The following is a 15,102-nucleotide window of genomic DNA, read 5'->3' on the forward strand; positions in this document are numbered from 1 at the left end:
GTCAAAGTGGTGGCCTGGACCTGTGTCATTGAAATTGCGTGCCAGGGTAGCTCCTGCACAGTGCCGAGGAAAGCTGACAGATTAAAGAAACAAGTGGCTTTCTTTGCTTTGTTGCTTCATTCTGTTTCTGCTTTTCACAGAAAGAGAAGTGCCACAGAGCACTTAGAGACCACCCTCTGGGCCCTGGAGATGCCTACAAATCTGGTAAGCCCAGCCTCACCTTGTGGCGTCCTTTGAGCAGTCTAGCACTTTGGCAGGGTCCGCCAGCGTAAAGTGGCTCGGTCTGTGGGCTGCCATTTTAAACTTCCTGCTTTGCTGCAACAGGAGCACTACGGGAAGTTTAAAATGGTGCCTTGTAGATGCTTGCTAAGGAAGCCTATGGCCACCAATGCATGGCCTCTGCCCCAGCAGAGGACACTTTGTTGAGGGCCCTCTAAAGCCTGTAGCCAGACCTGCCTTCAGACCTGCTGAGCACTTCAAATTGATCTTACAAACATTAGATTTGCAGAGTGCAACATTCTGTCCCTAACACCAAATTGACACTTGCCTAGAATTGTAGCACACACAGCACTGGCTGTGTCTCCGAGAGGGGCTGGGACTGGTGACACACAGTCTACAAGCCACCCGTGGCCCTGGCGAGGCTTTGTTTCATGTGCATGGTCTTTTTGATTTCCCCAGAATCCTCATTTTCAAGGTTTCTGGAGAAGACTGAGAGCCTTGGGTAAGGGGCAAAATGACACGACTGCTTCTTGCCATGACCCTTGTGTTGAAATGTGGGTTGTGCCAAATTCCCATAGAGCAGAGGCAGGATGAGAAAAAGAGTGCAGCACAGGGGGAAGGTGGATGCTGAACATTTTTCCTGCCCATGACCCTACTACCACCACCACTTCTCCTAAGCTGCCTTTTTCCTGGTAGCTATTACTTCTGGTTTCACCCCATCAGGGGAACACTACTTATGGAGAAGTGGTTGTGGTGCTGGACTTGGCAGTGACCTGGTTGTATCATATGGGTTTGCTGCCTTCAACTCTAGTTTGCCCCCAAAACTTGAGTTAATCTGTAATGCTGCCCATGGACTTTATGTTACTCACCTCTGCTTTAGGGAAAGTTCCAAACATTCTAGAGATGAAATATAATAAAAGAATACCCTGTTCCCCCTTTTCTCTTCTGGATTCCTGCTGTCTTAAGATTTAGAACCATGCCAAGACTCCCATCTTATTTACTAACCATTTATATTCCTGTCTTCCATGAGTTTTGTCTCATTATTTTTTCCTTTTTTTCAAAAAAGAAGTAGCTCAGTTTGCCGATTAATAGCCACATCATGTTGCAATGGATCTCAGATCATTTGCAAGCTGAGTGAAAAACCCTTTCCTTCAGACCTTCTACTTAAGTACACTTGGCTTCTCATATTTGCAAAAGTTTCTCCTAGAAACTTGCAAAATTCTAAGGCTGGGCATTTTCCAGAATAGTGCAGAGACTGGGCTTTCAGCTGGCTTTAAGGTCTGCCTTCCCACTCATCAGCAGTCTCCAGCAAAACGAGAACTTGTGTATCTTCTCTGTGGAAAGGTGCGCAAGATGTAGCTGCATTGGGAGCACATTTATCTTTCCCTGCAATGGGGGATGCACAGTTCCCCCCTCAAGCAGGAAGCATGGAAATAAGTTTTATAATCACTCCAGTGTTCCAGCTTCCCAGCTTAGAGCAACCAGCATTAAGATGGTGTGTAGTAATTTTGGTGATGAGAATATACAGTATATTATCTGTTGAATGAGGTTTTTATTCTATTAGATTTAATTTTGTTTGGTTTGTAGTGCAGGTGCCCTTTCAGTTTATATAGTCATGTTTTCTGTCATTTTCAATAGCTCTCTTAATACCGAGAGCTTTGGTGCACTGATGTAGGATTTGTGAAAACAGACACTTTCAGTCATGGGACTGGTTTGTCTATGTGGTTTGGGGGCAGTGATTGCTTTTGCCCATTACAGCGCACAAGTGTGTGTATGTTTTTTCATTTCAGCATCCATGATGTTTGCATGTGTTGCTATCTCTATCATAATGGGTGCATGATTGCAAGATTAAAGCAGGGGGGAAGGAGAAAGAAGGTGGTGGTTAAGAAGAGCAAAGAAAGCAAGAAGGGAGAAGAGGGAAATGTGCAGGGGGGGAAATATCACAGTTTTCTGTTGAACAAAGTCACAGTTTTGTCTCCTAACATCCCCTCCCACCCAGAAGTCCAGACAGTTTTGTGGTTATTGTTGTCCAAGCCCCTCCCCACCCCCTCCGGAGCCTGACTGATGGCACTTCCCCCCTGCTGCCAGTCTACGTGGGGACACAGACTCTCTCCAGGTTCATGATTGGTTCATTTCATTGGCACTCTCTTGGGTTTTGTTCAGAGAGTAACAGCCCTGCTGTTGCAGTAGCCAATTGCCCCTGGCCACAGGAACCTACCCCATCAATGTGCCACAGGGTGGCAGAAAAGCCCTTTTTCTGGATATAAAAGGTCTGTTATGGATACACAGGAGAGACCAGTTCCCCTCTACCCCCTGCTGTAAATCGGCTGGTGGATGGGACTGGGTGTTTTGACACAGGGAGCTATTCTGGTGGCACTTGGGGTAGCAGTCTCAGGGTGTTACCCCTCTCTGACATATCATCTCCACTCCCCTGGGTTTTTTAATGGGATTATTGGTGGTTCCAGTCCCCACTGTTTTATCTGTGATACTCTTTTGGTTGAACACTTCCCCTTTTCTGTGGCAGGGAGATGTGGTCCTATCACATATATTCCTGGTGGCATCCTGGTGGCATGCCCTTTGTCTTGGTGGGTTCACTTGTGGCACTGTTCTGCTTCCCCCTCTCTGCAGTCATCTTCGTGGTCCTCCCTTCTTTCCATTGGGTTGAACCACAGCGCCATCTCCACCACCTCAGTCCCCACTGTGTGAGCTCAACTACAGCTCAGTCTTTTTTTTCCTGCTGTCCCATCTGAAGCCTCTTTCCCCACCCCACCCCCACCCCCACCCCACCTGTTGCTGGTCATACCTCTGACTCCAGGCTAGAGAAATGGGCAGAACCACGGCGGGCAAAAAGCTCCCCGCTTCTGCTCACCCGGCGTGGCAGCCACTCCGGCGAGAAGCCGCCCTGGTGTCGATGGGAGGCCCCGCAGCGCACCATGTGGCAAGAGCTGAGGTCCTCCAGGCTGCGGGAGGTGGGATGTAGAACTCCGCCAGCTGGCCCCAGCTCGCAGGAATGGTGATGGCAGCGTCGGTGAAAGCCGTGGCGGTGGCGAGGAGCCAGGCATCCATACAGGCTACAGTGGCGGTGCTCCCAGTCCAGCCGGCGTTCCAGACGCTCCTCAGAACAGCTCAAGTAGCGCAAGGCCTCCTTGCGGCATGGTGGGGTGGGTGGCGGGAGCATTTCTAAGCTCAGGCAGTGCTGGCAGGGACCGTGGCATCCGTGGCACTTGGCCAACTTGTCGGCTGACCAGTAGTGCAGGGGCTTATGCGTGGCAAAGAGCTGCCTCTCTCGGGACGGGTATGTGCAGAAATAATCCGGCGACTGGTACCAGCAGCTATGCCCATCACTGTCCCTCTCACAGATGTCAGAATCAGAGTCAGAAAAATCCACATAATGACTTTGGCTGCGCAAGCTGGCACCTACGGCAAGCGGGTGGGAATGACTGCGGCAAATGTGAGCCCGGGAGCTCCTCTCTCGGCTGGATGACGTCGGGCATTTGACTTCTGTCTCGGCTCGAGGCAGAGACGTCTCTTCAGCATGTCTGTAGCGGGAAACAGGTGGGGAGCGTTCGTCCTCATAGGACAGCCGTGTGTAGCCATACCGACCCCGTTCTTTCCCAAAAGGCCGACTGCTGCCCCGTTCCAACTCACAAGGGCTTTTGGTCGCATAGCCACTGGAGGAGCCATCATACTTCTTCACCTCTGGGGCTCGGCTCGCCGCTTTCCCGGCTTGGAAACTTTCATACAACCCACGGAGGGATTTGCGTTGCCAGCCCGATGCCACCGGTGGCATGTCGGGAGTTTCTTTCTCACGCACAATGGCAAAATATGAGGGAGGATTTTCCAGCCCCCGGGAGGGTGGTGGCGGAGACAGCTGACAGGGCGCCATCTTTTTGCTACTGACATGATCGGACAGCCCTTCTGGTTCAATGGGCCCATAGAACCGGTGGAAGCCATCTGAGAAAGGGCTCTTGAGGCTATGGCGTGGGGGTTTGGTTGTGGGGAGCTCTGTAGGTGTCGGAGGGTACAGATCCTTGTAGCAATTGGGACTACGAGCGTGGCGCCACCGTTCCACAATGCGCCGTTCGCGAGGCAGGAAGCTAGAACAGGGAAGTGGAGGGCCAGGGGGGCTGGGCAACGCTGGGGCTGCACCTCGCGACGGGCCGTAGGTGTGGTTAAGGATGGGTAGCTGCTGCTGATCTGGGACTTTGGGGTCTTCACTGCTGCAACAGCTGTACATGCCCTGGAGCGAATTGGAGAAAGAGGGATAAATGAGGGGGCTGTTGGAACTGTAGCACAACTGCCAAACTACAGGGAGGAATACTGTTGCTGTAAGACCTGCATGGGAAATATGGTGGGGACCATGATGAACCCGAGTACTAGCCTGGGGGCAGGCTCAGTGCATACTACCCCTCCTTCCCTGGGGGGGGGGGGTGGAGGGGCAGAGGGGATCCACAAAGAAGAGTGTAAAAGTCATCTGTATTGCATGCTCTTTGTGAAACCCATCAGGACTTCCTCTGTATGATAAAGTATTGCAGGCATAATGCTCTCTCTTTTTTGGGGGTGCTCTTTTTGCAGTTCTTTCTAGAATATCATAAAGAACGGTTTCTCCAGTTCCATGAAAGTGCAGTTACTTTCTAACCCATAGCCTAGAAATCTCACTGGGGGTAATTAGCTCTAGCACCACCTACAACATCACTTCTTCTCTGCTCACCAGCTCCTTGTGTCACTTCACCCCATGATTGATTTTCTACACGCACCATTCACCCTGCCCCATCCTGGCTGCTGCTACACAACTCTTCTCCCCTGAGTACAGGTAACTAGTCTCACAGATTCCTCACCCCATTTCTCCATCTCAGTGATATTCATGGGGTCACAGCCCACAATTTGGAAAACCCTGGAGTGTTCATATTCCTGATGGTATCCCATATCCCTCGATTGTGAAGGGCCTCTTGTTATAAGACCGTCTTCCTGTACCAGGTAATGATAAACACCAGGGAACTGGAATTCTTTCCCTTCTATCTTTCACATGCATACAATCTTCCACCCCAAATGCTACTCCAGATCACTCTCCACCATGGAGAGCCTTCTGCTATTAACAAAGAGTGCACTTCCCTCCCACCAGCCCTGAGCCTGTCCTTCATAGTAGGTCATTTATTTCAGAGATGGATCACTGTGGCAGTGAATGGAGGGAAGCAGAGAGGAGGATACAGTGAGAGGAGGAGGAGATAAATACAAGTGGAGAAACTGACATAGTGAAGATCAAAAAAGAGACAATGGAAACTCTCCAGGTAGAGGAATCAGAGAGTAGGGTGGGATTTTTGCCACCTGGCTGAGTGATTAAAAGCAAAACAAACTTAGCCTCAGTGCTAGGCAGCAGCAATTTTTAATCTGCATTTAAAGTGATCAACATATGCAAATGAGAACTATAAAGAACTCAATTTGTGCTTTAGCAATGAGAATCTGTTTTGAAAGCCAGGGGAATGGCCTGTTAACGTCATCACTACACTACAAATTTAATCTATTTTGAAATCTCTTAACTACCGGGCTTCCCCTCCTCCTTGTGGAATGTGGTCTGTAGTGTGCCAGCAAGTCTTTGTTAGGCTTCCCAGCCATATCATAGAAATACCGTGCCCCAGGTTTCCCTCTGTAAGCCAGAACCATTTAAAAGGCTTGACACCAGTTTAAATTTGTAGTATAGACATAACATGATGAGTATGCTCCTCTTTCCTTACCTAGTAACCACAGCCAATCTGGTGGCAGAAAGCAGGGCTTTAAAATAAAGTAGTATGGCTCAAACCTCAACACCCATCTTTAGGAGTTAGTCACTAAGAATCCAGCATAGAAATGAGAGGGATATAGAGACAGCAATGGAGTCGGACATAATGCTGAAATAGGACTTCCTGCATTTTTTTCTTCTGCAAGTGAGCTACCAGTAGATATCGCATTTTGTTTGATGGATGTAGTAACCAGCAAATAAAATGCAAATATGCTAGTCTCTCTGGTACTGTTCTACTTGATTGCTCAGGTACAGTGCCAACCTCCCTTTTAATTTTTTGAAGTGCAGCAAATAGATTCATTCACCTGAACATCAATTTTTCACCTTAGTTTTAAAAGACCGTCAACACAATTTTTTAAAAGTTGAAAAATTGTTCCAGCTAATTAGCTCTGTGCATCCAGCTTCTGCTGCAGACAGGCAGAACTGGTTTTCCTCATATCAGTCCCACAGTGACCCCTACTATTCAGGCTAGGCATGTACAGGTGGTGACCACTTTAGGCTCATCCAATTGACATGCGATCGCTGACACATGGGTCCTTTTGGATCCAGAAGAGGGAAGACCAGGGGCGTAAAGGGCCAGGCATGCTGATGAACGCTGCGCTGATGCACATGGGGGCTGGGAATGGAACCACCACACAGAATGGTCACCACCTGTATGTACACAACCATAAATTAATAGCTAGGGAAAGGGGAAAATGTAGGCGGGTGTATACATTATTTTCCATGTTAAGGTAACCCAAAGTCTATGATTTGTACTATGAAAACCTGCATATACAGTACTGACTTCTTTTGCATAATTTAGTCACAGCAGAATGGCAAAGAAAGATGCAGGCTCTATAGCCCCATCTTTAGACCACTAGAAAACTTGCAGAGACCCCACCTTTTGCTTTTGAGACTGTATAAGTCATTTTCTGCACATACACTTCCATGCTTACCTTCACAGCCATAAAGGCTGGAAATGGTTGCTGCTTTCTGAGGGGAAAAAGAATGGTGAGATTCTAAGGATGCTGATTTCTGCATACAGGTGTGGTGTGATCATAGATTATTCACAGTCCTGGGTGAAAGGAGAGTGATGTGGAAGGAGGGAAGAGCTTACTCTCTGGACAAAGAAATTGACAGTAATGGATGTGAAAATAGCTTAGTGGGTGAGAGGATCAATGGGCACCCAACTGTCCCTTGCTGATCTTGCAACCTCACCCTGCTGAAGGCGAGCAGGAAGTCCAGCCGCCCTGTATGTCTCATACAGTGACGCAGCTTCCAGTAGATTAGGTGTTCCCAGGCAAAGACCAGCAGACTTAGTCCCATGGCCACCAGGAGCATGTAGAAGACACCCGCCATGTTGTCTATGTCCAACTTGCTACTCATCACCTCAATTTTGTCATTGTGGCAGATCCCTGATAGCCACAGGCGCTCTAGCAGTTCAATCTCATCTGAAACAGAGGAGGGGATGGGAAGAAGAGATGGAACACAAGAAATGTGCCTTTTCACAACCTTCCCTTGGTATGGTCCATTAGGCATCAGTCCCAGAAAATGCAGGAGCCCTTTTGCTCAATGGTAGGGAATAGGGATTTTGTTCTGAGGTCTCAAATGAAATAAGCTGTGTTTATCTAGTGACAGTATAGAATCTGAGTGTGGGAGCTTGTGGAAACAGGAGACAAGGGAGCAGAACCATTCTGAGCTTAGGTACATACTTAAAGGTCAGGTATCACAAAGTACTTACCCATTGACACTATTTAATTATCCTTTCATGCTTAGAGTTGTGAGAGGTTGTTCTCGTCCTGTCTTTCCAGGCATGTATAGGTGGGTAACCTTCAGCATTTTACTGTAACAGCTTCATGGTGAGTACTGGCACCTCTCTCTTTTGGTTTAAAAGTGTGACACTTACTGTAACAATTTCATGTTGAGTACCAGCTCCTATTTTTCTAGAAAAAAAGCACTGGCCAACATTAAGCCAATTTGCCAGCTTGGACTTATTTGTATCTGCTTATTTTTACACCTCCATGCTGGTGAAGGAAGGCGGGTCTGCTGCACGTTTAATACAAGCACTACAGGAGGAAATCTAGCAGGTCAAGCTCTTGTGACTAGGACTTGTAAACTGGGGCATTTGCAAGGGTGTTTAGTGGCGGAGTTTGAGGGGGAAGCCTGGAGTGTTGTCTCATGGACCAAGAGACATGGATGACAAGGGAGCTGCAGCAGTGACCTACTACACCTACAGCAAATCCAAGCTAGAAGAGAAGGCACAGCAACTTGAGGCCCACCTATCCACACTTTGAGCTACTGAGCAGATGAGGAAATTCTTGCTAGAGAGTGGACTGTCCTGGAACAGAGAGGCAGGTGGGATGTCCCTAGGGAGGTAGAAGATTGTGCAGTGCAGGAGACAAACTCCTGGAGGAACATGACACAAAAAGCAGGAGCCGTGTTAAGAGCCATGCTGTGTCTCTGCAGCTGCAAAACTGACTCCATGCCCTCACTTTGGACACCAGTTCTCAGCCAGCGTAGCAAGAACAGCAGCTGCAGACCTTAAAATACATCAAGGTAGCAGTGGAAAGTACAGTGTATGGAACGATTCCTTCTGCTCCCCAGAGAAGGATGAGATGTGTGGTGGTGGCAGGCGATTCTCCATGGAAGAGGACAGAGGCAGCAGTGTGTGGACGAATGACTCATGGTTTCAGTTGTTTCTACACAAATGCACAGAGTATGGGAAACAAGCAAAAAGAATTTGAGCTCTCAGTACAAATATGACCTAAGTAGGCATTACTTGAGCCTGGTGGATGAGACTCATGACTGGAACTTGAGAGGTGCAACCTGTTCAAAAGGAGTAGATCAAACAGAGGGGAGGAGTAGGATTATATGTAAAGGACGTGTACATTTGTGAAGAGATCCATAACTTGGAGCATGGAAGACAGATTGAGAGTATGTGGATAAAAATTGTAGGAGAGGGAAACAAGAGTGACCTTATTGTGGGTGTCTGCTATAGACCTCCAAGCCAAATGGAGGACTCAGATGATGCCTTTCTACAGCAGATTCCCAAACATTCATAAAGAAGAGAGATAGTAGTCATAGAAGAGTTCAGTTACTCAGATACATTGTCAGTGAGGCAATTGAAGAAATGATTGGACCTTTGATTCTTGGCAGAGTTTGAGTTTCAACAAACTCTGCCAAAAATGAAAGCTCCAACAACTTCCTCAATTGCCTCACTGACAATGTCATTTCCCAGAAGTGGAAGAAGCAACAGAGGAGTCATCTTTATTGGACCTGGTCCTCACCAACAGGGAGAAGCTGGTCAACAAAGTGAAAGTACAGGGAACCTTGGGAGAAAGTGATAATGTAATATTGGGTTTCATTGTATATAAGCAAGGGAAAGCTGAGGGTAGTTGAACATGCACTCCGGACTTTAAGAAGACTGATTTCAAAAAGCTTAAGGAACTTCCCCATGATCAGAAAAACTCAAAGAGAAGGGAGTCCAAGAGGAATGGGAGTTTCTTAAAGGTGAAGGCAGAAAGGCAGAAAATTCCAACAAGAAAGAAAAGTAGGAGACACCTAAAAAACCAGTGTGGCTGCATAAGGAGCTTACAGGTGAACTGAGATTTAAGAAGGGCATGAATAAGAAATTGAAGAAAGGAGAAATCACAAAGGAAGAACATATATGAGTAGCCAACAGTTGCAGGGAGGTTAGGTGGGCAAAACTCAGAATGAACTCAGGCTTGCAAGAGAGATTAAAATTAATAAAAAAAGGTTTCTTCGGCTATGTTTGAAGCAAGAGGAAGACCAAGCAAGTAGTAGGTCTCTTGTGTGAAGAGGATGGAGAAATGCTGTTGGGTGACAGAGAGAAGGCAGAACTGCTCAACACCTACTTTGCCTTTTGTCTTTACCTCAAAGGAAAGCAGTGCCCAACCTGGTGATAACAGAATAAATGATGCAAGGAAGGAGCTAAAGCCCAAGATGGAAAAGAGGTGGTAAGGGAACACCTAGCTACATCGATGAGTTCAAATCTCCAGGGCCTGATGAGCTGCACCCAAGAGTATTAAAAGAGCTTGCAGATGTAATCTCAGAGCCTCTGTCTATAATTTTGAGAATTCTTGGAGAACAAGTGATGTCCCTGGAGACTGGAGGCAGGCAAAATGATGTCCCTGTCTTCAAAAGGGGGAGTAAAGAAGATCTGGGTAACTACTGACTGGTGAGCTTGACATTGTTACCAGTGTCCTAGAACAGATAATTAAACAGTCTGTGAGCACTTAGAAAAGGTGACTGTGATTACTAAGACCTAACATGGGTTTCTCAAAAACAAGCCGTACCAGACGAATCTCATTTCTTTCTTTCTTTCTTTGATAGAGTCACAAGCTTGATGGATCAGGAACTGCTGTGGATATAGTGTATCCTGATTTCAGTAAAGCTTTTGACAAATTCCCCCATGATATTCTTGCAGAGAAGCCGGTAAAATTTAGACTGGGTGAGATAACTGCTAGGTGGGTTTGTAGCTCATTTCCATACTCAAAGAATGCTCACTAATGGTTCCTAGTCATCCTGCAAAAAAAGGGGGGACAAGTGGGGTGCTGTAGGTTTCTGCCCCGGGCCCATTGTTGTTCAACATCTTTATAAATAACTTGGATGAAGACATTGAGGGGATATTTATCAAATTTGCAGATGCCACTGAAGACAGAATTGGGATTTAAGATGACCTTAACAGATTGGAGAGCTGGGCCAAAACTAACAAAATGAACTTCAGTAGGGACAAATGTCAGGTTCTGCACTTAGGCAGGAAGAACCAATATGCACAAATATAAGATGGGGGACACTTGGCTTGCCAGTAGTAGGTGTGAAAATGATCTAGGGGTCTTAGTAGACCACAAGTTTAACATGAGTTCACAGTGTGATGAAGCAGCAAAAAAAGGTTAATACTATTGCAGACCAGGGCGACCAAGATGATCAAGGGTCTGGAAACCAAGCCTTATGAGGAATGTTTGAGGGAGTTGGGTATATTTAGCCAGGAAAATATACTGAGAGGAGATATAATAGCCATCTTCAAATATCTAAAGGGCTGTCACATGGAGCAAGCTTGTTTTCTATTGCTCTGGAAACTAGGACCTGAACCAATGGATTCAAGTTGCAAGAAAGGAGATTCAGATGAAACTTTAGGAATAATTTTCTGACAGTAAGAGCTGTTAACAGTGGAACAAACTCCAAGAGGTGGTGGACTCTCCTTCCGTGGAGGTTTTTAAGCAGAAGTTGGTTGGCTGTCTGCCATATATGATGTAGCTGAGATTCCTGCATTTCAGGGGGTTGGACTTGATGGTGTTTGGGTCCCTTCCAACTCTACAATTCTTTGATCCTATGAATCCTGATCTACTTGAGTGATTGCAAGGATGGAGCTATGCAGTGGTAGTCTTTCAGGACTGATTAATGCTGCAGACTAAAATTGTGTGTGTGTGGTATAAAAGGTAGTACAGGTTTCAGTTGTATGATATGACAGATGGGTGGGTTGCTGGGCAACTGTTCCTTGCCTCCCTCTCCCCTAATAAGCAATTGGAAGCTTACAATGGTGTGCATGTGTGTTCCTTCATACCCAAGCAACAGGCTCCTTTAAATGCATACATCCATGCAAGATCATGATATGCTCTTCCAATAGAGATTTGGCAGGCAACTTTGACTTTCAGGTGTCTCTTTAAGACTTTTTTATGCTGACAGGCCTTAGCAATTGTTTAAAAGGTCTCTTGAGTAGCCAGTCACATTGATGATTACTTTGCATTGCTTTTAAATGTCTAATTGTTGTGGTACACTGCCCTGATGTATTGTGAGAGGATATTATTTAAATATTTTTAAAAAATAACTATAAATAAATAATAAATACCCAGCACCCTTCAGCATGTACATATTCAACATATGAAGTTATGCATCAATACACTGAAGGATTCCAAACAGATGAAATCTCCCCTGTATATATTATATACCCTCATACTGGTGGAATTATATACCAACAAAGTTATAGATATTCTGTGAACCTAAAGTGAAAATTCTGCAATTAAAGTAAGTTTTAAACATTGATTATTATACATGCATTTTTTTAGTTTGCATGCTTTATTCTTGTGCACAGATGCTTGGAATATAGAGTAATTGCAAGCAAATAGAAGTTCTAATATATATATCTGGAATTTTGTCACTTGTGAATGTTGGCAATCCCAGGTGAATGTTGTGAATGCTTAATTAAGGTGGAGATACCCTGGCGAATGCCAACAGTCAAATAGTGATTATCATTATGCAATAAATCTGTCCCCAAAATGGGAGTATGTCTGTCTGTTTGTGGCATTCATAAAATTCATCTGAAGTTGTCAGTATTTACATGTGAATAGTTGACATTCACCACATTTTGGACATTCATTGTAACGCATCCAAACTCTACAAAGCAGCCATCTGTCGGCCTCTCTCCCACACACAATTCTTACACATCATGATCCTCACAGGGCATTTTTCACAAGTGAAGCAAAGAACGCCTCTCTGTCTGGAATGCTTCACTTCTGAATGTTGTTAATCGCAGCAGAGAGAGCTGGAGAGTAAACCATGTAGCTTTTTCATTCAGCCTAATAGATGCAGGGAAGGCAAAATGATTCAAGTGTCATGGACACTGGGTGGCCCAGTTGAAACACAGCCCCGTCCCCAACATCTGCTTATATGTCCTGGTGGGGCGGGGAAAGCCCCGTGTGCTGTTCTCTAGGATATCCCCAGAGTCAGTCAGGCCTATTAGGAGAAGCAAGATTGTTGGCTAACAGCAATTAGAGCCTCAGACTGAGCCCATTAGCAGCAGCAGAGACGGAATCCAGGTTCCTCTGCTCAGATCAAACACACCAGAGCTGTGTCTGCTCATTATCCCTGGAGCTAGAAATAGAAAGCAGGATGTCTGTCTCCCATCGCCTTTGCTCTGAGTCTAGCCCACTAGGAATTGCTTGCTCTCCCAGGAGACGCAGGAGTCCTGGCTTCCAGACCTCCTTGCATGAACTGAGTGGGCTCCACACCTCTCTTGGGATTCCTACTCCCTTTCAGCCTGGATTAATTAATCCAAAATAAAATACCATGATCTGGTTGCATGTTCACTTTGATCAGTCTGCAGGTCTGCTAGGAGATAGTCAGGGAAGTGCATTGTGACAGCTATCTGGAGCATTGGAATGGGGGAGGGTGTGCAGGCTGGTGTGGGGGCATTAGTGTATATGAGGGAGCCATGTCAGTTCCAGGGCCCATAAGTCCTCTCAGCAAACTTCTACCTTTGAGTTAGAAACCCCTCCCCATCTCCATGGATAAACATACACTAAAAGAATTGGAGAAATCCACACTCCTGCTGGTAATATGAGTTTTGCTCACTTGATTAACATGAATGGGCCTGTCACATTGGTTTTGCCTGACAAATCAACCGTTGATCAGGGACTTGACAAATGGGCTTTAATTGCCCTTAATGATATCAAATCTCATTCTAGCTTGTAAATGCAACACCCATCAGAATTGGGGTGTGGGAGGAAGGGAGACAGCAAGAAAGCATTTTCATTTTTTTAATGGGACAGACAGATAAGGAGCTGTGAGTTAGCTGAAGGTGAAACAGCTTGGAATGCAAGGTGTCTCTCTCTCTGAACATCTGATATGGGATTAGTGGATTTGTTCTGTGCTGTAGGGGTGCCTATTTGCTTCCATTATGCTAACATTTTTTATTACAATGACACCATATACCTCCTTCATCTGAGGATCACAGGGCGGTTTACCATACAAAACTCTTTCATTCAAAGGAAACTATCCCATATAGCACTGCCACATGACTTCTCAAAATTCAAGGAGCACACAACAATAAATTCAACCAAATACATAGTAAAAGTGTGTTAAAGGAAACTAATCTGTTTTAACTGAACTTCAGAATCCAGATAACACATTTTATTGCAAAGGGTAATGAATGTTTCATCTTGGCAGACCAGCATTCCTTTACCTGACTAAGCCTTCTGCCCCAGCAAACATGTGAGGGAAAGTCCTGTTCACCAATCACTATGAAGAACATGACCCATTCATAAGGAGTGGGATTGGCAGTTTGGTACTTTTCTGGGCTCTGAGCTTACTAGAAATGGGTGCGGAGGTGGGGTGGGGGCTGAGTATCTAAAGAAGGAGACCAGTTGCCCCATATTTCAACTTCATGCTTTTTCATAGTGTATGGATAGAATGGGGTGGTCTTGCCCCGCAGCAGGAAGTAGGATTATGCATAGATTCCTTTCCAGTGTAAATTATTCAGGAGTGTCCACAGCAAGTGATAAATATCCTTTATTTCAGACACCCCTGCTCCAAAGTACCTTACGCATACGCACCCAGCAATCATTGCCTAGTGGAAGAGCAGGTGGGGCAGAGACAGAGACAGAGACAGAGAGAGAACAATACCACTCACACAGAAGTTGCAGAAAATATCCCCCCCCCACCTCCCAACTACTCACACTTAAGTTTGTTCTCATCCCAAAAACCTGGGCATCTCTCAACTTCCCAGTGCTCTCCCTAGAACCTGGCATGTAGCTAAGCCTTACCATCACTCAGAAACTGGAGCAGGGCCAGGTCAATGGGCCGTTTCCACTTGGAACCTTTCTGCAGCGCAATGCCGTAGCCTGTGGTGGCAAAGACTTTCCCACTCCCTATGGTGACAAGTTTACAGCCTTCTTCCTTTCGGGCCATGTAGTTGAGGACGGCTGCATCGTAGATGAAGGCATCCAGCTTCCTGCAGTCAGATAAGAAAGGCAGGCAGAGAAGGACAGATGGATGCAGCATTTAGCGCATTAAAAATGCCTCCATTTATTATTTGTCCACCTTTGCACAGACCTATTGATTAGAACTACAGACATTCATATTGCAATTAAAGATATTTTTGAGGGAAGGGGACAGCTTTCTTTAAGTGTGAGACAGCTTACCATTTAACAAACAAATAGTAAGGTAAAGGACCCCTGGCCGGTTAAGTCCAGTCAAAGGTGACTATGGGGTTGTGGTGCTCATCTCGCTTTCAGATCGAAGGAGCCAGCATTTGTCCACAGACAGCTTTCTGGGTCATGTGGCCAGCATGACTAAACTGTTTCTGGTGCAACGGGACACCATGATGGGAG

At 46.0% G+C, this 15,102-nt stretch overlaps 2 protein-coding genes across 7 annotated transcripts in view; one reads left to right on the forward strand and one right to left on the reverse strand.

Moving 5' to 3' along the window:
• The window catches only part of KDELR1 (KDEL endoplasmic reticulum protein retention receptor 1), a 126,935-nt gene that overhangs the window by 45,127 nt on the left and 66,706 nt on the right, over positions 1-15,102 (forward strand). For 2 of the 4 annotated variants that reach the window (XM_083584116.1, XM_083584114.1), the window contains exon 3: positions 141-204. The exons of the other annotated variants lie outside the window; for them this stretch is intronic. The gene's annotated coding sequence lies outside the window, so the exon portion shown is untranslated. The remainder of the gene's footprint in view (positions 1-140; positions 205-15,102) is intronic. 4 annotated transcript variants of the gene reach the window in all.
• GRIN2D (glutamate ionotropic receptor NMDA type subunit 2D) overlaps positions 1,790-15,102 on the reverse strand; it is a 58,536-nt gene continuing 45,223 nt past the window's right edge. For all 3 annotated transcript variants that reach the window (XM_083584091.1, XM_083584090.1, XM_083584089.1), the window contains exons 12-14: positions 14,536-14,723; positions 7,193-7,425; positions 1,790-4,459 (exon numbers count right to left, since the gene is read on the reverse strand). In XM_083584091.1, the coding sequence (XP_083440217.1) occupies positions 3,017-4,459; positions 7,193-7,425; positions 14,536-14,723 (1,864 nt within the window). In that variant the 3' untranslated portion in view covers positions 1,790-3,016. The remainder of the gene's footprint in view (positions 4,460-7,192; positions 7,426-14,535; positions 14,724-15,102) is intronic.

This window comes from Podarcis filfolensis, assembly GCF_964270895.1.
Source record: "Podarcis filfolensis genome assembly, chromosome: 13".
NCBI lineage: Eukaryota > Metazoa > Chordata > Lepidosauria > Squamata > Lacertidae > Podarcis > Podarcis filfolensis.